The 26,752-nt window shown below is 40.8% G+C and overlaps 1 protein-coding gene across 2 annotated transcripts in view; it reads right to left on the bottom strand.

The window, feature by feature from the left end:
- Positions 1-26,752, bottom strand: part of INPP5A (inositol polyphosphate-5-phosphatase A) — a 473,991-nt gene that overhangs the window by 16,608 nt on the left and 430,631 nt on the right. For both annotated transcript variants that reach the window (XM_077258448.1, XM_077258449.1), the window contains exon 12: positions 21,895-21,968. In XM_077258448.1, the coding sequence (XP_077114563.1) occupies positions 21,895-21,968 (74 nt within the window). The remainder of the gene's footprint in view (positions 1-21,894; positions 21,969-26,752) is intronic.

Genomic DNA, 26,752 nt, shown 5'->3' with positions numbered 1-26,752 from the left:
GCCTAAACCACTTAGCGCCATTCTGCATTCCTCTCGCAATTATATACATGGCACAAGTGGACTTAAGAATTTTAAAAAATGCAGCTTTTTGAAAGAAAAAATGCTCTGTGAAAACCAAGATATTTTCTAGGGATCTAAGCGCTGCTGACTCTAGATTCCATGTAAATCACGCTGTAGCTGCACTCCTCTGCTGGTATTTGTCGCATTTCATTCTTGTTTTTGCTGCTCTTCACAGACGTTCTTACATACTTTTCACATTTTTTCTTTTATTGAAGTCAGAGAGGAAAAACAACGCATTAATAAAAGTGACAATTTAGTAGACAGGGAATGATAAAACTAAGTTAAAAATAAATAATTGGCCAATGCAATTTTTACCAGAAATGGTGATTTATACCGCTAACACCATAAAGCTAAAGTCTAGCACATCTGTCAAGCACATGAAGGTTCCCTGAACTGGAAACTAGTGATCATGGGGGGACAGGGATGCATCTGGACATCCAGAATGTAATCCCATTGGAGGGCGATTAGATTACTTTCTCAGGCTTGCATAGAATACTTAAAAAGCAAGATGATCATGAAGTCTGGTCTGTGGGCAGCATGATATAGCACAAGAGGAGCTGATCAGATTTATAAGAAAAGATTCAGTATAATTTGTAATTTAGTTCATTTAATTTATATTCCCATTCAATTTGGGCTTAGGAGTCCAGTGGGCGGTCTTATTAGGACCGACACCCTTCCTTGTATAAGAATTTACACAGAGATCGATGTCAATCAGTGAACAGAACCATGAACTGAACTTCGTAAAATAAAACACAGAAAATAATTTTGATGCTTAGGATATCAGAGCAGGCACTGCGGTAAGAATACAATAAGAGAAAATGTATCCATGAGAAGTAGCCTTTTCAGGAAATTTCTGCCAAAGCATTTTAATCCAAGTTCCATTCACGTAAAGGAGTTGTCCACTATTGGATAATGAACCAAGACAGGCAAGAAAAAAAGTGATACTCCCACTTATGGATCAGCCCCTAGAGAGGCAAGAAAAAGTGATACTTCCATTTATGGATCAGCCCCTAGAGAGGCAGGAAAAAAGTGATACTCCCACTTATGGACCGAGTGGCAAGAAAAAAGTGATACTTCCATTTATGCACCAGCCCCTAGAGAGGCAAGAAAAAAGTGATACTTCCATTTATGGATCAGCCCCTAGAGAGGCAGGAAAAAAGTGATACTCCCACTTATGGATCAGCCCCTAGAGAGGCAAAAAAAAAGTGATACTTCCATTTATGCACCAGCCCCTAGAGAGGCAAGAAAAAAGTGATACTTCCATTTATGGATCAGCCCCTAGAGAGGCAGGAAAAAAGTGATACTTCCATTTATGGATCAGCCCCTAGAGAGGCAGGAAAAAAGTGATACTCCCACTTATGGACCGAGAGGCAAGAAAAAAGTGATACTACCACTCATGGACCAGTCCCTATCCTCTTTACTGAGAGCTGCACCCCATGCAGACCTGCAGTAATCACCATCTGTCATGGGCGCCACATGAGTGCTGCAGCCAAATCTAGATCTCTAAGTGTAATTTTTGTTGGATTTTCCTTTTAAAATAACTCTCCAACTTCCTGCAGCAGGTCCATTTTTGCTTTTGTTCTTACACAAATTTTCTCCCGTCAGACCAGAAATAACCCAGCAATCCAGTTCTTGACACTCGTGTCTTGCTTGCTGTATCACCTCATAGAACAGGATTTATGCTCCTCCATCCAGAATGACAAATGGTCAAAACAAATTATTTTGTGTCAAGTGAAAAACAAACTCATTCGAGAAATAAATCAAAAACTGAGGACGCAAAAGACTTAAAAATAAAGAAAACAACAATTCAGAAATGGACTATTTCTACAGATCAAGAATCAGTAAAGAAATAACAAAACTTACAATATTTGTATTTTTCAGAAAAAAAAATGGGAAAAAAAAATGGACATAGATGAATATAGATCCAGCTAGTAAACGTCATGACAGTTTAATGCCATGGCAAACACGAATAGGTCACTTTAAGGAAATGATTAATGCGTCAGATTACAGAGTGTGCAGACTTATCTGAGAGTAAACTTGTATGTGGGTGTGAACCTGTGGAAAAGTCAGCTCCTATCTGGGTTATATTACAGCTACAAGAGTAATTATCATAATTAATGGACCAAAGTGATAACATTAACAATTGCCCACCTGTATCTTGGATTACCACCATTCCTTCATTCCTCCATTCACACCTATTTCTCCTTCTCCCTCAATGATAACCAAGCATCGCCCGGTATTCTCGCCCGTGTGGAGCGCACTGTTTGTTCATGGTGGCCAGGAAGTCCTTGTTGCCTCTGGCAAGATGCATGCGCTAGCTTTGCACAGATTGGATAGTGTTGCTATGGTGCCTATTAGATTACACTAAACAACATGGAAAAAGTAACCTGGGTGTAAGTAGTTTTTTTTTTCTTTTCCCCTTGAAGGACTGACCACTGGGTTACCTAGAATAACTCACTGACTACGCATTTCCTTATTTAATAGTTTCCAATTAACAATACCTGTATACAAATCATTAAAACCCAATTTGACATTCTATACAAACTTGTCGTTTCAATGGTTTTGGACATATTAATAGTTTTCTTTTTCTCATTCATTTTTTCTTCGTCAAGCTTTTTCTCTAATTCGTGGTCTATGAGCTAGTGGTTGGAGAGTAGCGGCTATGATGTCTTCCCATACACTGCACTCACAGACATTAGTGATTCCTGCTCTCTTGTCTCCATGTAGCACATGTTCAGAAGCAGAAAAATGGAGTAAAGCCAGGACTGGGGTGAGCAGCAGAATGGAGGACATTATAAAACAGTACTGAGCAGTGTAGCTGTCAATCCAGCACTGGGATGAGAAGCAGTATGGAGGATATTATACAGCAGTGCTGAGCAGTGTACCTGTAAATCCAGGACTGGGGTGAGCAGCAGAATGGAGGACATTATACAGCACTACTGAGCAGTGCAGCTGTAAATCCAGCACTTACTAGAAGGCAGCTGCACCATATTTTTCTCTGTGACCCTGAGCTTTTTTTTTTCCCCATCACGTCCAAATAAATTGGATAACTATGTTCACAGTCTGATCAAAGTGTGATTAGCATAATAAGCCCAATTCTCTCAGATAAGAGAAAATACTGCCGCGTGACCCTGGCATAAATGAGACATTCAGGACGCAGGGGGAAGTAGCTCATAAGCGGAAAAAGAAGATTTCTAATTTTAAAAAAGTTTCTTCAATTCACTTGAATTATATATTTCATGCACAGTTTGGGTTCACATGCATAGATTTTGATGCAGTTATTTTTAGACAAAGAATATAAAGAATTGCTCATGTATATAGTCTCCATGCACTGCCCTACAGGGTCTGTGCAGGAGCCCCAAGTCAGTATTCACACCCTACAGTGAAGGAGAGTTTCTTGATGCAATTTTCTTGAAAATCACAGCAAAACAGCTACATGTGATTATTCCTGAATTATTTCTTTTATACTTTTGCTATTTTGTGAGTGTTGGTTTTAACTAAAAACTGCTACATAAACAGCATGTGTGAATCTAACTTGAAAAATATTTAGATCTGATAAAAACACTTTAGAAATTTTAATTTAAAACTGAAATAAACAAAAAAATAAATTATTGTGCTTGTGTAGGGGAAGGGGCAAAGGAGGGGAGAAAGGAATAGCCTTAGATTTTTTTGTTACTTTTTGCAACACAAAACAGAAAAAAAAAAAAAACTTTAAAGAAGAGGATTTTGAAGTGCTATTTCTTTTACTGTTCAGTGCCCCTTTAAGTGTAATTTGATGATAATAGTCACTGTTTAAGGATGATAAGTTACAAATTCCTTCAGCAATAACTAAAAACATTGAATAAGCATATGCGATCTGTAACAGTAAATCTAAATAAAAACACTATGTAATTGGCAATCAGTCACAGCCAGGATTTACTGCCACTCGCTACATTCGTTAACATATCACAGAATTATAGACACACTGTTCAGAGGCTGTAAAATATTACTGATGAAAAGCAGACACGCAGACTTCAACGTGATCACTGATCTAAAGCCAAGCACAATCCCCTATAAATATAATGTATAAAATGATTTCATAATGGCTTGTAAATAAATCAGGGAGAAAATGTAACTATAAGCAAATCGCAGCGCCCCAGAAAAAAAAGAATCTACAAAGAAAATTTTAAACTACAGAAAATCACTCTTCTGTGTAATTGTAGGACAGCACAAATACAACTGATCCCCTTGTAAATGCTCCACCATGGTGAATAATGTAATAATGGATCACAATAGATTACCTTATACACTGTGCATACAATAAGTCATATTGGCAGGGCCGGTTTTAGACACAGTAGGGCCCTGGGCAAAAGTTTAAAATGGGGCCCCAAATACCTCAAATATTGCACCATCACAGAAAAATTTTGGCTGTATTTACATGCGATGAGTTCAGGCCGTTAAACAAGTGTGATCGACAATATTAAAGTGTTTCGATGCTCGTTCCCCAGCCTCTTTACACCGGTTGATGAAGAAAGACAAGAACAGAACGATCTCCAGTAGTTCAATTTTCACCAAACGATGTGCTGCTGAGAACAATTAATTTTGTTCTGTCATAATTAAAGATGGGCGGACACCTGGATGTTCGGGTCCAGCGGGTTCAGCCGAACAGTTACAAAAAGTTCATGTTCGGGTACCAGAACAGTACCCAGACCCGAACCCCATTCACTTGAATAAGGGGCCTGAACATCCAGTGTTTGTTGCTCTGTAGTGTGAAAGACAGCGCGCGGTAAACACCGCTTCTGATCGGCGGTGAAATAATCCCCGCTAGTCACAGAGCCACGGTTCCCACGCTGTCCAAAGACAGCGTCAGCGCTCAGCTGTGATCGAAGGTATAAAGTTTACCTCCGGTCACTGGTGTCAGCTGATGGGACAACTGCTCCCATCATCCAACACCTGCTGCCCCTAATACAACGAGAGCATGAATGGCGGATGGGAGAATTCATCAGTCGCTCCTGTGCTGTAAATAAATAATAAAAAAAAAAAAAAAATCCCGGCGTGAGTTTCCATGTATTTTTGTTAATCAGCCAGGCAAAACTCACAGCTGGGGGCGGCAACCCTCAGCTGTCAGCTTCAGCAAGGCTAGTTATCAAGAATAGAGGGGTCCCCATGCCGTATTTTTTAATTATTTAAATACATAATTTTCAAAAACGGCGTGGGGTCCTCCCCCATTTTTGACAACCAACCTTGCTAAAGCTCACAGCTGGGAGCTGGTATTCTCAGGCTGGTAAGGGGGCCATGGATATTGGCTCCCCCAGCCTAAAAATAGCAGCTCGCAGCTGCCCAGAAAAGGCGCATCTATTAGTCTACGTTCACATTTGCGGTCTGCGCCGCAGCGTCGGCCGCCGCCGCATGCGTCATGCGCCCCTATATTTAACATGGGGGCGCATGGACATGCGTCGCACATGCGTTTTGCGCAGCGTTGTGCATGCGTTTTGCTGCATTTTTGTTTGCGCTGTGCGTTGCGGCGCCGATGCTGCGGCGCACAATGCAAATGTGAACATAGCCATAGAGGCACCAATTCTGGCACTTTGCCAGGCTCTTCCCACTTGCCTTGTAGCGGTGGCAAGTGAGGTTAATATTTATGGGGTTGATGTCACCTTTGTATGGTCAGGTGACATCAAGCCCATGGCTTAGTAATGGAGAGGCGTCTATAAGACACCTATCCATTACTAATCCTATAGTTATATGGTAAATAAAGACACAGCAAGAATAAAGTCCTTTAATTGAAAGGAAGACACAGACTCCTTTATTAATCTTAATTAAACCATACTTACGACCTCATCTAATTCCACCAAAGCCCTCGATCTCCTGTAATAAAAATAAAATAAAAAAACAACAATATACCATACCTGTTCATCGTTCTGTCCCATGCCGTAATCCATGTCTGGGGGAAAAAAGTTGTCAACCTGGACGGTTCCAAGACGCGACCGTTCAGGCTGAAAACCACTGGTGACTGAACTGCTGCGAGTGCAGCCTCAGTGACCGGTGGTGACGTCATTGATTTTACATCCGGTCACTGACGCTCCGCTCCCAGCCAGGCTTTACTGCCGTGACCTCGGTAAGATCCCCGCTAGCAGCGTGAGAGTTTTGCTCAATATCTTATCTCCAGAAAACACAAATTTTTCCACTACCTTTCAATGTCTGACAAAATGTATCCTTCAGAACAGCAGAGACATGTGCGCGCTATGATTTCACATCATTTCAGGGCCAATAACAAAAGACTTTCATTTACAAAAATGAGTAACAGTCCGAAGATTAGTTAAATGGGTTATACACATGGGCTAATTTAATTAATGTAGTAGGTCAAGGATCTGTACTGCATTTCGGTTTAAAAGGTCCATAAAGTGGGCATTGATATTATTTAAAAAATGTATGGTCAGCATTTACTGAATTTTTATGAGCAGTTTTACACAGTTGTCTAATCTAGGATTTGGCAGGAGTTAGCTAGACCTGAAGGACTAGAGAAAAAATCTAGAACCAGACAGAATGCAGACGACCCTATTGAACTCTACAGCACAAACATGTGTGGGCAGCAGGATACCTGGTAATTAGAACTATGATTTCTCTTAAAATGAACACCCAAGTAATCTAAGAAAGTAACTAAATGCATGTACTATATATTGCAAAAAATGATGTAACAAACCAAAAAGTGTGCTACTAAGCTTGACCTTCATGGAGCAAGTTCCCATGGAAGTTTAAGACACAGTTACTTGTTCACTCATTGCCATAGATGTGACGAGTTTAGCGGATGTATGTTACCTTGCTAACAGCTTCAGTTCGGCATTAAACACCAGACGGAGAAGAGACAGCGGTGTGTCCACTGCAAGTTCTCATTCTGCATCTGTCTGGAGACTGCATAAAGTATGTCCAGGCTGAAGACTTTTTCTACAAGACAAGCACTTCTACATCATACTAGGCAGCCTAGTTATGAAAGCGCAACAAAATTGGGTCAAACTGAAGCAAAGATGTAGGAAAAAAATATAAAAAGCTTTGACATATTAAATTCACTATCAAATAAAAATGTGTCTTAGCGGCATCACCAGAACAAAGGCAACAAATTAATTCATAATTGTGATTAGTGAATCCTGTGTTATCAGCGGTGTACAGAGGTGCTACCTTCATTGTAACCCTGAGGATAAGAAACCTTGCTAAAAACTCTTCCTGAAAAGACAGGAAGCAGAAGTCTAAAAATGTTGCAGTGCTATGGTGAAAACGGTAAGATTAGCAATTTGTATTTGAATAAAGATCGTACCGGTAATTAAAATTATAAAAATGTTTGCCTAAAAATGTTAAAGATACACGTAACAAAAACCTGATTTAACCAATAGATCATTGTCTGATGATAGCTTTGCTTTGAGTATTTTTTTTCCGTTTTTTTTTTTTTTTTTTTACTGTCAATACGTAATGTTTGCATTGTGATTATTATTCATTTTTGCAGTTTAGTTTTATATTTAAGGACTTTTTTTTTTTTTTACAAATCACATGATTTAACTGTTGATTATGGACAAATTTGTTACCCATAAAATTACATAAAATACCCTACAGTGATGCCATTATTGTCTACTGTGTCACCCATGTTTTGTCTTGGCTCGGGAATTTAAGCTATGTCAAATAAAACTTTTTATATTTTTCTACATTTTTGCATCGTTATGACATTTATTGTAGGCATGTGGTATCTTATTCGGAGTGGATTCTCTCTGTGTACCATGCACACCTTTGAGGACATAAACTCTCTCACTATGTTTTATTATAAGAGTTTTCCACTACATTTTAACTAAAGATCCTCTGGCCCAGGGAGATGGGGAAGAAGTGGGCCTGAATCTGGACTCGAATGGACCCCCAGCGATCATATGTCTATCATCTATGCTGCATATAGGTTATAAAAGTTTTTTTTTTCTGAAAACCTTTTTATCGAAAGGAAAGAGACTGCAGCCAGTTATGAGCAAATTTTGTGCAAAAGTTGTGCCCATTAGGTTGTAAATCAATGCATTCATCTGCATGTTCATCAAAAGATTTGTCATAAACATAAAATTAAAGCAACATGACTAATGCCAAAATACACGCTTATTCATACTGTTGTAATTATAGGAGTTCCCCATGAATCAGAGGTTCACATTTGTCTGGACAGCTAACAGCCATTCCTGAATTCTGCACCTGATCTCGGCCCCTGCCCTTTGTGCAGTAAACTAGTGGATTAAGACCTTGGAGTCAGATGCCAGCACTCCATCACGGCCGGTGTCTTGCCTTCCTGGCTCCAGGGCCACAACTAACATGGGAAGGTAAAATTCATCACAAGGGTGAGCAGTGATCAGCGCAGCCAAGCCTGACCTGACGGATGACTCCTTCAGTGAGCTCTGAATTTTCCGCTGGTGCCAGAGTCTCTATGGCTTTATGAAACTTTCAATTTTGCCCAGTGAGATGATCCGAATTACTAATTTCATTCATTACAGATGATTCAAAAACTAGATACTCCATAACACAAGACACTGGAACGCATAATCATTCTTAAAAAAAAAAAAAAAAAAAGTAAATTCTTACCACTTTTTTAACTATTTTTTTTGGACATTTTGATTGCAGAATAACCAATAAATTATCATAAGCAATTATGCAAATGGTACCAGTAACCGTGCTTACTGGCTTCCACAGCTAGTGACTTGGTCTAAAAGAGGTTTTCAACCCACATTTTTTTTTTTTTTGCTAAAATAAAAGCATGTTCTAATGTCATCACTCTCACTTTCCGGTCCACCACCATTTCTCTCTTAATGTTGACCGTGACCCCAATCAGTCTCCATCGCTCCTTTTCCGGCTGGGACAGGCATGTGACTGCTACAGTTGTTGCATAGGAGTGTGATCGCCACAATGGTCACTTGGCAATCTCAGCCAAAAAAAAAAAAAAAAAACGAACTACAAACCCCCCAAAAAGAAGTCATTCAGCTAAAACGTACAATTTTTACTCTACAATTGTGCATAAATTGCTGGGTTCATCTGTGGTTGGTCCGATGCCCTATTTTAATGAATGACAAACCCATCAAAGAGTTTTCTCCCCAGAGGAACCACACTACTGGCATAAAAGGAGGGGGGAAAAAAAGGTCCGAGGACCATAGAAAGACCTTGGAGGGAGAACAACATATGGCACTTGGGTATGGGTAGCAAAATCCAACATAAAATGGGTGCCTATTTTGCTATAGGTGCTGTTGTGCCCCCTCTTCCATTTGTGACACTGGATTCACATCCATAGCAGATGTTTATCAACCACGGTTTAGAAATCTGAAGTTAGAAACAAAAGTTTAAAGAGGGCTGGAAACAGAATATAGGTGCATTATACACAATAATATACCAAATGCAGGAATGAAACATTTATACTGGCCACCGCGACTGTTTATCGGCTACATGTAAGCCGATCAGCGGTTGTTTAATTACCTTGGACAGGATGACCGGAATTTCCCGAGCCCAATATAATCATTTTGTGGCTACACAAAATCATGGTCTCGCCAGCACTTCATTGTTTACACAGGTGGATGAGCTGCCGAGAATAAGGAATTGAATAATCAAGAAGACAAGCATTTCTAGGAAAACTTGTAGCGGATAATCATCCAGTATGAACAGTCAGAGGGCTCATAAGGAGGTTCTCCGGTTTCCTCCCACACTCCAAACACATACTGATAGAGGATATAGATAGTGAGCCTCGATGGGGACAGTGATGATAATGTATGTAAAGTGCTGTGTAATATGATGGAGCTATGTAAGCAAAGCAGAATAAATAATGAGTAAGGCGGCACGACCGTTGAAACGCGTTTGATTTTAATGCACTTTAAGCCTGTGACTGTCACTGGTAGGAATCACCCGTTTTTGTGTCTATGGATATGAAGATGGACTTTGGATTTATGTGCTTTTAACAAAAATGGAATAAAAGGTATTTTTTATGGACATCACCCACGCTGGACTTCTGCTTTTTCTTCGTACTACTTGCAGCACTGCATGATCCGTGCGCTGGGACTGAGAGGAGGTGAGCTGATCTTCGTTGATTTTTCTTTTCTAATAAATAATAGTGGTATGAAAGTCATATTTGTACATGTCCATGGGGTTTCTGAAGTGTGTGAGAGCATGCTAAGAGGAGTCCTCTAACTGAACAGTCACAGGTTGCAGAATGCAAGCAAGTGTACAATCTGCATACATTAAAGCATAGGACTCTGATGAGGCGGGCTGGTGTACTTGTGTACTTACTATGGAAATCCAAGGAAGAATGGCTGTAAAACCCTTACATCAAAATGAGCATATTAGGAGTCCAGCTGGTGAGTGAGAGGGCTCATGAGTCCAAGCGTATTCATTCTCCGCCCACTGAGAACAAAGTGACAGCTGCAGCTTGTACTGAGCAGCGTGAGATCTCAGCAAGGAGGAAGGACTGAGGAGCTGAGCTGTGAAACAGGCAAGGGGGAGGGGGAGAGATAAAAGGGGGGGGGGGGGGCAGATAATAGGATTGGACAGCCATAGAAAGGCCTCGGAAGGATAAAAAATAAATGGTACTTGGGTTTGTATGGCAAAAGTCAACATCAAAATAAGTGCTTATTTTGCTCTTGGTGCTTTCTGACATGTATTTTCCAAGTAAGTGCAACAGCCTCATCAGGTTCAAGATCTTTTTAATAATGTACACAGCTTGTATTCTTAAATCTGGTGACAGATCTGCTGTATAATACCTCCATTTACATTTTATTCTACATGCAAATTTATTTCACAAATAAAAATGTTCCGCTCTACAGTTTTCAATGATCTTGCCATCTTTCAATATTACTGCATGACCAGCAAGCGTCAATCACTTCCAATGGACGTGAAGGGGACACGGCAGGAGGTTTTCCATGTGCTCATACCCTTTAAAACATAGTAAATTGTTATTTAGATATCAGCACAGAGCCAGAGTCAATACAGACCTTGACCCGTGCAACTTGTCAAACAACGCCGTGACATTATACGTGGAAATATCAGCTGCGGCGCTGAAGGAGACAAGATTCAACACAAAGAAAGCAAAAGCAAACACGACGGAAACAAGGCACCTCCCCTGATCATATCTGAACTTATGAATGTGAAGTAACACGTCTGCATACGAGATAAGACAATCCGTGTGTTTACAACAGAAGAACTTTACCTTAATGATTCCAGACTGAGCTCTGTGTATTGGAGGTTATTGACTTATTATTAATGGACATGTCGAGAAAAACTGTAAAGTCATTGAAATACTAGAGTCTGAGCAGCGAGGGGCTATACTAAAAGGGGTTGTCCACTACTGATGAGCTACAGCGCAAGAAATAGGTTCAGACTAGTTGTGAACGCTGCGGCAGATCAATGGCCACTGATTGACTGCAGGATTTACGAGACATTCCCACTAGATGCTGATGCCAAGACACCAGAGGGGACGCAACTCTGTGTAATGAGAAGCGATTCTGGTTCAGGAAATACATTTTTTTATTTTAGTTTTTCTATCTTGATAAGTGAACGTGCTCAGATAAGGTGTTATCTGAGCAAGCTCCCATCAGAGGCGTCATCTGATGAGAGTAGTACTCCCACGAGCCTGCTGTCACTGATAAGAGCGAGAGACAGCGCCGCTGATGGAAGTATTCATCAGCCTGCGCCAGCACAATAAATAATAATTAGTACTCCATTACTAACCAAAATACAAATGTGACATCAACCCCACAAATATTAACCCCACTTTCCCTGTGGTGGTGGCAAGAGTCGGGCAAAGTGCCAGAATTGGGGCATCTCATGCGCTTTTTCTGGGGTGACTGCGGGCTATTTTTATGCTGGGGGAAGCCAAATCCATGGCCCCTTACCAGCCTGAGAAAACCAGCCCCCAGATGTCTGCATTCCACCTACTCCATTCTGTCAGTTCGTGAAAACTACACTCGAATGTCATCTGAGTGTTGTTATAGGTTTTTTTTTCAGGGACTTATAGACAAACTTCCAATTTTGATCAGACGTTTCTCCCGATTTTTTTCCGAGGACCATTCAATCCAAGGATAAAATGCAAACATACAATTTCCAAAATTTCTTGTATGTTGCCGAATTAATTCCCTTCACTGGAGCCAAGAGCCCATTGCCGACCCCTGAAAAATAATCTTTAAAATTGGAAAGCCTGGAATCATCAGTAATCTTCTATTTATTAATTTAATAAAATAATCATTAGTTTCAAATTTATCCCAAAAAATCTTCATTTAAAAAGGTCTGCGGCCAACCATGTATATTGGTTAAGAGAACAAAATAGCAGCTCCCACTGTATTAGAGGGGCATACCCCAAACTGTGGCAAAGAATAGGACCCAGCAGACTGGTATCGACTTCAACATTTCACTGGTTAGTGACAAGGTCCTTATAGGTTTTATAACTCTGGGGCAAATGCCAAGTGCAGGTTAATGGAACCATAAAAAGTGCAATAACCCACAATTCATCAGAGACCATCTTCTGCCGCATGGATCCAAACACTAGTCCTCATGCTCACCCTTAAATCAAGAACCCCTTAACACTATTGGCGAGGGTATATAACTAATGGCAAGACCCTAAGATTTACACACTTCTGCCCGAGCGTCATCATAATCAATCAGTAAGAACAATCGAGAGCTGCAGCCACCTTGTCAAGCACGGTTCTGACCTTCCCGGGGGAAACTAGAGTAATCAGAACCTCAGCTGGCAGCTCAGAGGTGGGAATGGCTAGACACGCTCCACTGCATTCTCCATCCTGGGATGCTGAACAGAAGCCCCCAACAACATGCATTATACTGGATTACATCACTTATACTAGGGTCTTGTAAGCGAGACGTAAAAAATGTATACAGTAAGATGGGGGAAGAGCGAAAAGTTCAGTAGATGCATGTATCAAGAATAAAACCGTGTTAGAGGTTACAGAGAACTGAAATCAATGAAGAAAATCTCCAGCTCATCACCCAGGTTGTCAATCTGCCCGACTGACTGTTGAATAAAATAGTAAATAGTAAATATTTGCATATGCCTCCTATTATTTACAGTGTATTCCGCATTTTTTTGTGCAAATGTTGCATTTTTTTCCGCGAAAAAATCGCATTGCGGAAAGAAAAGCAACATGTTCATTAAAAATGCGGAATTGCGGGGATTCCGCACACCTAGGAATGCATTGATCTGCTTACTTCCCGCACAGGGCTGTGCACACCATGCGGGAAGTAAGCAGATTATATGCGGTTGGTACTCAGGGTGGAGGAGAGGAGACTCTCCTCCACGGACTGGGCACCATATAATTGGTCAAAAAAAAAAGAATTAAAATAAAAAATAGTCATATACTCACCTTCGATGGCCCCCGGAGTGTTCCCGCCTCTCACCGCTGCATGCTGCCGCTTTGGTTCCTATAGATGGTGTGGTTCAGGACCTGCGATGAAGTCGCTGTCTTGTGATTGGTCGCGAGACCGGTCATGTGACCGCTCACGTGACTGCGACGTCATCGAAGGTCCTGAACCACACCATCTAGGAACGGACGCCGCTGAGGAGATCGGCTGTCTGCAGAGGGTGAGTATAACCATTTTTTTAATTTTTTTTAATTATTTTTAAACATTCTATCTTTTACTATAGATGCTGCATAGGCAGCATCTATAGTAAAAAGTTGGTCACACTTGTCAAACACTATGTTTGACAAGTGTGACCAACCTGTCAGTCAGTTTTCCAAGCGATGCTACAGATCGCTTGGAAAACTTTAGCATTCTGCAAGCTAATTACGCTTGCAAAATGCTAAAAAAGACACGAAAAAAAAACCGGAAACCCCCCCAAAAAATGCGGATTTCTTGCAGAAAATTTCCGGTTTTCTTCAGGAAATTTCTGCAAGAAATCCTGACGTGTGCACATACCCTCAGTGTTTGTCAATGACACATTGTACTCTACAAAGTCATGACATGTTGACATGTCAGGTTTCTTTGCTGACTGTTGATATTCACACAAAAAAACAGAAGCATCCATTATATACAGGTGCATCTCACAAAATTAGAGTATCATCATACGAGACCTCAAGCAGCTTGGATTATCTGTCTCTCCACTCTTCCTCCAGGCTCTGGGACCTTGATTTCCAAGGTCTAGTGTGAGGTTTCCACAATCAGTGATGGTTTGGGGAGCCATGTCATCTGCTGGTGTAGGTCCACTGTGTTTTATCAAGACCAAAGTCAGCGAAGCAGTCTACCTGGAAATTTTAGAGCACTTCATGCTTCCCATTGACGACAAGCTTTTTGGAGATGGAAATTTCATTGATTGGCCAGCAAACTCTCCTGATCTTAACCCCATACAGAATCTATGGGGTATTGTCAAGGGGAAGATGAGGCACCAGACCCAACAATGCGGACAAGCTGAAGGCTGCTATCAAAGCAACCTGGGCTTCCATAACCCCTCAGCAGTGCCACAGGCTGATCGCCTCCATGCCACGCCGCATTGATGCAGTAATTGATGCAAAAGGAGCCCCGACCAAGTATTGAGTGCATTTACTGAACTATTCTGACACTATTTTCTCATGACATATTGTACTTCATGATAGTGGTAAAATTTCTTTGATATGACTTGCGTTTATTTGTGGAAAAAAAAAAATCTGGCGAAAAGTTTGTAATTTTCCAACTTTGAATTTTCATGCCCTTAAATCACAGTCACACAAAATACTTAATAAGTAACATGTCTACTTTACATCAGCACAATTTTGGAACCAAAATCTTTTTTTGTTAAGGAGTTATACGGGTTAAAAGTTGACAAGCGATTTCTCATTTTTACAACACCATTTTATTTTTAGGGACCACATCACATTTGAAGTCACTTTGAGGGATCTATATGATAGAAAATACCCAAAAGTGACACCATTCTAAAAATTGCACCCCTCAAGGTGCTCAAAATCACATTAAAGAAGTTTATTAACCCTTCAGGTGCTTCACAGGAATTTTTGGAATGTTTAAAAAAAATGAACATTTAACTAATTTTCCCCAAAAATGTACTTCAGATCCAATTTGTTTTACTTTACCAAGGGTAACAGGAGAAATTGGACCCCAAAAGTTGGTGTTCAATTTGTCCTGAGTACGCTGTTACCCCATATGTAGGGGGGAACCATTGTTCGGGCGCATGGCAGAGCTCGGAAGGGAAGGAGCACCGTTTTAAAATGCAGACTTTAATGGAATGATCTGCGGATGTCACGTTGCGTTTGCAGAGCCACTAATGTGCCTAAACAGTGGAAACCCCCCAATTCTAACTCCAAACCTAACCCCAACACAATCCTAACCCTAATCCCAACCCTAACAATAACCACACCCCTAACCCCAACACACACCAACCCTAATCCCAACCCTAACCTCAACGCACCCCTAACCCCAACACACACCAACCCTAACCATAGCCCTTACCACACCCCCAACCCTGACACACCCCTAACCCTAATCCCAATCCGAACCCTAACCCCAACCGTAATCCAAACCCTAACCCCAACCCTAACCCCAACTCAAGCCCCAACTCTAACCCTAACTTTAGCCCTAAACCTAACCGGAAAATAGAATACTTTTTTTTATTTTAATATTATTTTTCCCTAATTAAGGGGGTGATAAAGGGGGGTTGATTTACTATTTATAGCAGGTTTTTATATTGGGTGTTTATGTTTGGCAGCTGTCACACGCTAAAAGATGCTTTTTATTGCAAAAAATAGTTTTTGCATCACCACATTTTGGCCCACGGTGTCATGTGAGGTCTTGTTTTTTGCGGGACAAGTTGACGCTTTTATTGGAACCATTTTCGGGCACATGACATTTTTTGATCGCTTTTTATTACAATTTTTAGGAGGCAGAATGAACAAAAAACAGAAATTCATGAATTTCTTTTGGGTGGGGCATTTATACCGCTCCGCATGTGGTAAGATTGATAAGACAGTTTTATTCTTCGGGTTAGTACGATTACAGCGATACCTTATCTATATCATTTTTTTATGTTTTGGCGCTTTTATACAATAAAAATTATTTTCTATAAAAAATAATTGTTTTTGCATCGCTTTATTCTGAGAGCTATAACTTTTTAATTTTTTCGCTGATGACACTATCGCGGCTTGTTTTTTGCGGGACAAGATGACGTTTTCAGCAGTACCATGCTTATTTATATCTGTCTTTTTGATCACGTGTTATTCCACTTTTTGTTCGGCGGTATGATGATGCAGCATTGTTTTTGCTTTTTTTTTACGGTGTTCATTGAAGGGGTTAACTAGTGGGACAGTTTTATAGGTCAGGTCGTTATGAATGCAACGATATTAAATATGTGTACTTTTATTGTTTTTTTTTTATTTACATAAAGAAATGTATTTTTTGGAAAAATATTTATTTTTCTTTATTTAGGAATTTTAAAAAATTAACACGTTAAGTTTTTTTTTTTTTTTACATTGTCCCAGGGTCGGACATCACTATATAGTGTCAGATCGCTGATCTGACACTTTGCAGAGCACTATGTCAGATCAGCGATCTGACAGGCTGTGAAGGAGGCTTCTCATGTCCTGCTCTCAGCAGGCACTGACATGCCACCTCCCGGCAGGATCCGGAAGGACCCCGTGGCCATCTTGGATCCGGGGGCCTGCATGGAGGAGGCCCTCGGAACAACGCGATCACATGAGCGCGGCTGATCGCGTATGACATACTATCCTGTCAATGGTCATACAGGCCCAGGTCACCTCAATGGGATAGTACGTCTAATGTCAGAAAGGGGTTAAAATAATTTTTCAAGCTGGTGTTATAAAGTATTCTAATTTACTGAGATAATAACTTTTGGGTTTTCATTGGCTGTAAGCCATAATCATCAACATTAACAGAAATAAATGCTTAGGTCGGGTGGGTAGCACAGGTCACACAAGTATCTCTCCAGTCTGGATTTGGCTGACCACAATGGTTACAAGTTCATCTGTCTTGTCTTTTTTGCGCATCAAAACATTCGCAATACACCTTAATTCTGTATTTACATTTTACAACATCGGATGGAAAAAACAGACATTTAAAAATAAAAAATGAAAATCGGATCCAGAGCAAAATAGTTTTTTTTTTTTGCACACGCAAAAGAAAACCTTGTATTTGAATTCAGCTAACACACAGCTCAACATTGGTTAAAAGAGAATGACCACATTCACTATGTTTTGTTCCATCAGTCTTTTGGATCAGCTTTTCATAAGAGTTATGTTAATGTAAAAAAAGATTAAAAAAAAAATGGTTTACTAACTTATCAAATAGTCAATGATGGTATCTGTGATCACGAAGAGACTGGCTCTGGGAATTTTAATGAGTGAAATCAGACAGATCTCTTTTGTGTGAACAATTGGTCCACAAAAACGCAATTGAGCAGAAACATACTTTGAAGGAAATGTGTTTGGTGCATGAAAAACAGACTACATTTAAATAAGGCTTTAAAAAGGATGTCCCACACACAAAGTAAATCTAAATTAATAGATCTTGGAATAATAATAAGTTTCACAATTGGATGAAAAAAGTTCCTGAGCTGAGATAAGCCTATAAATTTGCTCCGGCAATGTACTCTTATGGCTGTGTCCGACCATGCAGAGCTGCTCCAGTTCATTGTTTGCACATATAAGAAGTCCTGGTCAGGGATGGAAGACAAGTCATTTATGTGACGTGAGTATACAGATGAAACAGCAGGGACTCAAGGCTGCTTCCCTGCCTGAGGCCACACGCTTCCCTGCCTGAGGCCACACGCTTTCCCTGCCTGAGGCCACAACGCTTCCCTGCCTGAGGCAACACGCTTCCCTGCCTGAGGCCACACGCTTCCCTGCCTATGGCCACACGCTTCCCTGCCTATGGCCACACGCTTCCCTGCCTGAGCCAACACAATTCCCTGCCTGAGGCCACACGCTTCCCTGCCTGAGGCCACACGCTTCCCTGCCTGAGGCCACACGCTTCCCTGCCTGAGGCCACACGCTTCCCTGCCTGAGGCCACACGCTTCCCTGCCTGAGGCCACACGCTTCCCTGCCTGAGGCCACACGCTTCCCTGCCTGAGGCCACACGCTTCCCTGCCTGAGGCCACACGCTTCCCTGCCTGAGGCCACACGCTTCCCTGCCTGAGGCCACACGCTTCCCTGCCTGAGGCCACACGCTTTCCTGCCTGAGGCAACACAATTCCCTGGAATTGGAAATCACAGTGTACAGCATGGACAAATGTATAAAATCTCAGCACAGCAACATCTTTTTTTGAACACATCCAATTGATGTTATTCCAAGATCAATTGAATAAAACGTTCTTTGTTGGTAGGACAATCCCATTAAGTGGGTCCTTTGGTTCTGTACATTTAGCGTGTCCAAGTAAGGCAATTATTCAATCCAGGCTATTCCTATGTCATACATGAGCTAGGTTATTAACCTCTTTTTGACCTCTGATGGGATAGTAGGTCCGAGGTCAGAACCCCCGCTTTGATGTGGGCTCCGGCGGTGAGCCCGCATCAAAGCCGGGACATGTCAGCTGTTTTGAACAGCTGACATGTGCCTGCAATAGCGACGGGTGTAATCGCGATCCACCCGCCGCTATTAACTAGTTAAATGCCGCTGTCAAACGCTGACAGCGGCATTTAACTACCGCTTCTGGCCATCTGGACGGAAATGCGCTCATTACTGACCCCCGTCACGTGATCGGGGGTCAGCGATGTGTCAGCATGACAACCAGAGGTCTCCTTGAGACCTCTACGGTTGTTGATGCCGGCTTACTGTGAGCGGCACTCTGTGGTCGGCGCTCATAGCATGCCTGTAATTCAGCTACATAGGGGCGATATGAGCATCGCTCCTATGTAGCTGAGCTGATCGAATTGTGCCAGCTTCTAGCTTCCCATGGAGGCTATTGAAGCATGGCACAAGTAAAAAAAATATATATATTAAAGTTGAAATCACCCCCCTTTCGCCCCATTCAAAATAAAACAATAAAAAAATCAAACATACACATATTTGGAAAAATGCGGCAGCACTCACCCAATTGTGGTCCAGTTCTTTATTTAGAACATGAGTAAATACAGCTTTTCGGTCCGATGGAGTGCAGTTGGATGGGAGGTGAGCAGGTGAATGACGACAGCTGTTTCGCGCTGATCCAAGCGCTTCTAGAAGCGCTTGGATCAGCGCGAAACAGCTGTCGTCATTCACCTGCTCACCTCCCATCCAACTGCACTCCATCGGACCGAAAAGCTGTATTTACTCATGTTCTAAATAAAGAACTGGACCACAATTGGGTGAGTGCTGCCGCATTTTTCTGTTGTTGATCTTCTGGATTGCTTCTATTTTCTCATGCGAGCACCTCCTATATTTCATTCAGCTTGTCACCACTCACCGCTGTCGACCTTCGGTCTGCACACACAGGCTGTGCAGCTTACTTTTTTCTTTTTGTATCGGACAATACACATATTTGGTATCGCCACATTCAGAATCGCTCGATCTATCAATAAAAAAGGATTAACATGATTGCTAAAAAATTCAAAACTCCCGAATTACGTTTTTTTGGTCGCCGCAACATTGCATTAAAATGCAATAACAGGCGATCAAAAGAATGTAGCTGCACCAATATGGTATCATTAAAAACGTCAGCTCGGCACGCAAAAAATAAGCCCCCACCCAACCTGAGATCAAGAAAAATGGTGACGCTACGGGTATCGGAAAATGGCAAATTTTTTTTTTTTTTTTTTTTAGCAAAGTTTGGAATTTTTTTTCACCACTTAGATAAAAAAATAACCTAGACGTGTGGTGTCTATGAACTCATAATGACCTGAAGAATCATACTGGCAGGTCAGTTTTAGCATTTAGTGAACCTAGTAAAAAAGACCTAACAAAAACAAGTGTGGGATTGCACTTTTTTGCAATTTCACCGCACTTGGAATTTCTTTCCCGTTTTCTAGTACACGACATGGTAAAACCAATGATGTCGTTCAAAAGTACAACTCATCCTGAAAAAAATAAGCCCTCACACGGCCATATCAACGGAAAAATAAAAAAGTTATGGCTCTGGGAAGGAGGGGAGCGAAAAACGAACATGGAAAAACAGAAAATCCCAAGGTCATGAAGGGGTTTAGAGTCAAAAAACAAAAATAACGAGTGTCCAGATGTGTTGCCTTTTTGCTCACTTTATTAAAAAAAAAAGTGGTTTATTAGACTAATAAAGTTTGGCCTGCAAAACGTATACTGTGCAGAATATTATTATTATTTTTTTTTTTTTAACAAAGGTGACACGTGGCCCAGAGCAGCATGCTGCGAAGTTATACCTTCAGAATTTATGTTAGAGTAGCCCATTACATTACTTTTCACCAGCAGTAAAACACTGGAAGCCGACTGAGTGTTATCGATAGAATAATCATTCGATAAACCATCCATGGAAGGACCGCAGCTGATACGACACCAAAGACCAAACACTTCACGACACGGAGCCTGGTTGGGAATGGTCACTGTATTAGGAATATAACTGTTCTCTACATTAGTGAGAGGAGTCCCTGAAAAGACATTTGTGTTGCAAAGTCTTCAGAAGAATTTTAACGTTTTTGTGTACAGTCATCAAGTTGTGATGTGCAGGGACAGTCACTCGCAGACAGATCGTCTTTTCTCTGTGCAAAGAAATTGCTTGCATTAACCTTTGCATTTTATTACATGAAATAAGTATTTGATACAATAGAAACACAGAACTTAATATTTGATACAGAAACCTTTCTTGGCAATTACTGAAGTCAGACGTTTCCTGTAGTTTGCACACACTACAGCAGGGATTACGGCCCACTCCTCCATACAGATCTTTTAGGTTTCTGGGATGTCACTGAGCAGCTGAGTCATTGAGTTTCAGCTCCCTTCTAAGATTTTCTATAGGACTCAGGTCTGGAGACTGGCTAGGCCACTCCAGGATCTTGAAATGCTTCTTACCGACCTAGTCCTTAGTTGCCCTGGATGTGTGTTTCAGGTCACTGTCATGCTGGAAGATCCAGCCACGACCCATCTTCAATGCTCTTGAGAGAAGGATGTTGTTGGCCAAAATCTCACGATATATGATCCCATCCATCCTCCCTTCCATACAGTGCAGTTGTCCTGCCCCCATTGCAGAAAAGCACCCCCAAAGTATGATGTTTCCACTATGCTTCACTGTTGGGATTGTGTTCTTGGAGTTGTACTCATCCTTACCCCACAAGGTGAGATCTTGCATGGAGCCCTACACCGAGGAAGATTGACAGTCATCTTGTGTTCCTTTCATTTTCTAATAATTGCGCCAACAGTTATTGCCTTCTCACCAAGCTGCTTGCCTATTGTCCTGTAGCAATTCCCAGCCTTGTGCAGGTCTACAATTTTGTCCCTGTTGTTGCTAGGCAGATCTTTGGTCTTGCCCATGTTGGAGAGGTTGGAGTGTGTAGACAGGTGTCTTGTATGCAGGTAACAAGTTCAAACAGGTGCGAATAATACAGGTAATGAGTGCAAGGTAGGAGGGCTTCTTAAAGAAAAACTAACAGGTCTGTGACAGCCAGAATGCTTGCTAGATGGTTAGGTGATCAATACTTATTTCATGCAATTAAATGCAAATTACGGTAATTATGTAAAAATCATACAATGTGATTTTCTGTTTTTTATTTTTAGATTCTGTCTCTCACAGTTGAAGTGTACCAATAATAAAAATTACAGACCTCTCCATTCTTTGTAGGTGGGAAAACTTGCAAAATTGGCAGTGTATAATACTTATTTTCCCCACGGCATATTGACGGACCACAAGCATCCAAGTGTCCCTTCACTTACACCAGAACTATGAGAGACCCAGCAATGACAGATATATTCCTTACCTGGGAGGAAAAGTGATATCCAGTTCATACAATTTGTCTTTAAACACTGATAACTCCTTGTCAAATTCTAAAAGCTGTAAGACAAAACAGACAGTAAGTACAAGAAAATAACAGTATCCAATGATGATAATGTAGTTAAAGTGCTTTGGAATATAAATGATATAAATAATCTTACTATACATTTATGGAGAACCTGTCACTTGCTTTAAAAATTGAGTTAAATACCTTGTTGAAATCCCTAAGTCTCCCGAATTCCGCAACTCTCTTCCGTTTTGCGCTGCGTCACTCCAGTGCAGAGATATTCAGATTTGTTGCTTTTGGAGCGCACAATGTGAAATCTCTGCATTGAAGTCCAATGGATGGTTTCTTTAGAGCAGGGGTGGGGAACCTCAGGCCTCAGGGCTATTTACGGCCCTGGATGACCTTTTATCAGGCCCCCGAGCAGAGTCTCAGGGACCGCATTCTTGGGCAGGGATGTGTATTTTGATTGCCACCAGCTCATTAATTTCTTCTTGCTCTGTTAGCACACACACATGCAGTGCTCACTACTGAACACTGAAGGGCATGCAATGAAAGATAACATCCTGAAACCAGTGCCAGAGTCAGGATGTACTGTGTCGGCAGAGTTTGTACGGCCCGCGAAGGATGGTATAAATATCCAAATAGCCCTTCGCAGAAAAAAAAAAAAGATTCCCTACCCCTGCTTTAGAGTCTTCTCTGGGGCGTGCACATTTAATATCCTTCCCAGATGCTTTCAAAATTCGGCAGCATCAGAGACTGATAAACCTGCTAAATCACATGTCGAGCTGTTATTGGCATCCTCCGGGAGAGAGGGATAAAAGCAAACTCCCAAACAAGACTGAGGACACAACCAGTTGGACTGCTAAGCAGAGATTTCCCATACTGCGCTCCAAAAGCAACAAATGTGAATATCTCTGAAACAGATACGCATCGCAATATTGAAATGAACGGCGGATTTAGCAAATTTTAGAAGGCATTTCACTCAATTTTTTTTAAGCATGTGACAAGTCCTCCTATGTGATTTGGCACATATGAGCGATTATTGTATTCATCTCGCTGGAAGAATATGCTCTGCAAATGTTCATCTTCAGTAGCTACGGACGTCATGTTTACAGGAGAGGGACTTTATATGGAGTTCTGATCACTTACTTTTTGCAAACATTCTATCAAATTAAGGAGGCAAAACCCATTGACTTTCAATGCAAACTGGAATACATTCCATGGTAAAGGCCCTTCCCGCTAAGAGCACCTCCAATTATATAGGACAGCGACTATAAACCAGGACTGGGCACAATCACTTTTTTTTTTTGCAGATTTAGATCGGCCACAGTCCTTTACTGCAAGCTGCTCTGCTATAAATGGTGGAGGACCATCATGGACAGGGGAGACTAGGAGACAAAGCAGCACAGGTCTGAGCAGTATGGCGGCTCTGTGCTGCTAGTTAGAAAAATAACTGGCAAAGCAACAGATTTAGAAAAACATTTATTGTGCCCATTCCTGCACTGTAATGGCATGTGCACACGCTGAGTGTTTTGTGTGCAAAAATTTCTGCATGTGTTTTTAGACAAAAATTTAAGCTAATTGAAAAAAAAAGAAAAAAAAAAGAGCTTTTTCCATTCATTGAAAGCAAGCAAGAACGGTGGACAGCGAATATTCTGTCTATTATGGGTTTGCACCTCTCTCTCCACCAGTGCATTTTTTGGGTCAAAATAGCAGAAAATCCACATTTTTTCTTTTTTTACACCAGCTTTTTTTCTAGCATTTTAGACCGACTTCATTTAAGTCAATGGATGAAAAAGAGAATTGACATACTGCAGATTATTTTCTGCACCAAATCTGCAAATATGGTGAATGACACTTCAGATTTCTCATTCATTTTTGTTAGCAAATCAGCGCGTGAAAAAAAATAAAAATAAAATCGCGCATCAGTTCAATCTAGAGTTTTCAGAAAATTAGAAAATTACTGTTTACATTTTTTGGTGCAATTTTTATTTTTCATTCTACTATATAAAACAATTATCCAGCAATTTTCACTAGATCTAATGTTAGAGTCCTCTTAGGGTCTGAGCCGGTTTATTGCTGCTAATGTCGTTGTGACGGAGTATAGAATCCTTATCCGAGCATGCGCTCATCGAGGAAAAGATCGGTTTGGAGGGAAGGGGTGAGGAGGAAAGTGATTTGTTATGTATCCTATTGTGAATGGTGGATCCTGTGTTATCTGCTGAATATAAAGGTGTTGTGTCTTTGAAATCCTGCCTGTGATGATAATGAAATTGCTGAAAGAGTCTTCAAATCTTTGAATCTTGTATTACACTTAGTGGCTAATGTGAAACTTGTAAAATTTAGTATTGCTTTTTTAGGTAATAAAAAAAAAACAAGTTGATGTAAAAAAACGGATTTAAAACAAAAGCTTTTTAATTTACAGAGCAGGACGAGAAAACCCTTGATATAAAAGTGATCCTGATCTAGCAAAAGAGGGAACAATTTTTAGCTGGACCCAAAATAAATTATTTTACCATATTTTTATATATTATATAACCTGCAAAACCCCCCCACAATGTTACCAATGAGAATATGGTCTGGTATTCCAGCTAATGCCGTACCGCTCATAGTGATCATCATCCTACACTACTTCCTACCCCTACACCGGTGTCATGCAGGGCAGATCCTCCTCCTACCACAGCGTTTACCCAGCGTCCATTAATCATGTCCCATCTCACAGCTGTGCCGATACCATTGTATGGTGGGAGATGTTCTGGAGGAAGTGACATTTTGTCCTTTTATGCCCCTTGCCTCCTCATAAATCATTTCTGGGACATGCAATTAGCAGCTATTTGTACACATTAATTATCAATGTGAAAAGCAGCTACTAAGCCCACCGCCACTGGTGATCACATAAGTGGCCATCTCAAGTTTTAAGAAGTTTATCTGAGAGCTGAGGAAATAGACCAACACCTGAATTACACTAGTGATCCCATCCGTTCACAATTATTTATATATATATATATATATATATATATATTATATGATATATATACCATATACTATATATATGTGTGTATATATATATATATATATATATATATATATATATATATATATATATATATGTGTGTATGTATGTATGTATGTATGTGTGTGTGTATATGTGTGTGTATATGTGTGTGTATATGTGTGTGTATATGTGTGTGTATATGTGTGTGTATATGTGTGTGTATGTATGTATGTATGTATGTATGTATGTATGTATGTATGTATGTATGTATGTATGTATATATATATATATATATATATATATATATATATATATATATATATATATATATATATATATATGCTGTACTACCCGGCTTCGCCCGGGTTAATGACTGCTGTTAGCAAAATAGAATGTGTTAACAAAAATTTATTCTGCACACAAAAACCACAAAACAAATAGATAGAAGTGTAATTATTAAAAGGCAAAAACTAAGCTAATAGAAGAATTTCACAACATATATTAGCTTTGTTATACTGAGAATGTCTTTGTTGCCTATATTAACCAATCAGAGCTCAGATTAATTAACTGTAGCAAAATAGAAGCTGAGCTGTGATTGGTTGCTATTGGCAGCCTGATAAATCCCCAGCCAACAGTAAGCCCACCCCCCTGGCAGTATATATTAGCTCACACATACACATAATAGACAGGTCATGTGACTGACAGCTGCCGGATTTCCTATATGGTACAGTTGTTGCTCTTGTAGTTTGTCTGCTTATTAATCAGATTTTTATTTTTGAAGGACAATACCAGACTTCTGTGTGTTTTAGGGCAAGTTTCGTGTGTCAAGTTGTGTGTGTTGAGTTGCGTGTGGCGACATGCATGTAGCGACTTTTGTGAGATGAGTTGCGTGTGGCGACATGCGTGTAGCAACTTTTGTGAGATGAGTTTTGTGTGGCGACATGCGTGTAGCAACATTTTGTGTGTCGAGTTGCATGTGACAGGTTAGTGTAGCAAGTTGTGTGCAGCAAGATTTGTGCATGGCGAGTTTTGCGCGTGGCGAGTTTTATGTGTGGTGCGTTTTGAGTATGTGCAAGTTTTGTGTGAGGCAACTTTTGCATGTGGTGCAACTTTTGTACATGTGGCAATTTTTCCGCATGTGCAAGTTTTGCATGAGGTGAGTTTTCCATGAGGTGAGTTTTGCATGTAGCGAGTTTTGAGTGGTGACTTTTGTGTTTTGACTTTTATGTGGCGAGGTTGGTGTATGTGTGGTGAAATGTGTGCTGAGGGTCGTATATGTGTTCAAGCACGTGGTAGTGTGTGGCGCATTTTGTGTGTGTGTTCATATCCCCGTGTGTGGTGAGTATCCCATGTCGGGGCCCCACCTTAGCAACTGTACGGTATATACTCTTTGGCGCCATCGCTCTCATTCTTTAAGTCCTCATTGTTCACATCTGGCAGCTGTCAATTTTCCTCCAACACTTTTCCCTTCACTTTTTCCCCATTATATAGATAGGGGCAAAATTGTTTGGTGAATTGGAACGCGCGGGGTTAAAATTTCACCTCACAACATAGCCTATGACGCTCTTGGGGTCCAGACGTGTGACTGTGTGTGTGTGTTTTAGGGCGAGTTTCGTGTGTCAAGTTGCGTGTGGCGACATGCATGTAGCGACTTTTGTGAGATGAGTTTTGTGTGGCGACATGCGTGTAGCAACATTTTGTGTGTCGAGTTGCATGTGACAGGTTAGTGTAGCAAGTTGTGTGCAGCAAGTTTTGCGCATGGCGAGTTTTGCGCATGGCGAGTTTTATGTGTGGTGCCTTTTGAGTATGTGCAAGTTTTGTGTGAGGCAACTTTTGCATGTG

This window comes from Ranitomeya variabilis, chromosome 4 (genome assembly GCF_051348905.1).
Source record: "Ranitomeya variabilis isolate aRanVar5 chromosome 4, aRanVar5.hap1, whole genome shotgun sequence".
NCBI lineage: Eukaryota > Metazoa > Chordata > Amphibia > Anura > Dendrobatidae > Ranitomeya > Ranitomeya variabilis.
The sequence above is the reverse complement of the archived record's forward strand: the minus strand, read 5'-3'. Positions and strand labels throughout refer to the sequence as shown.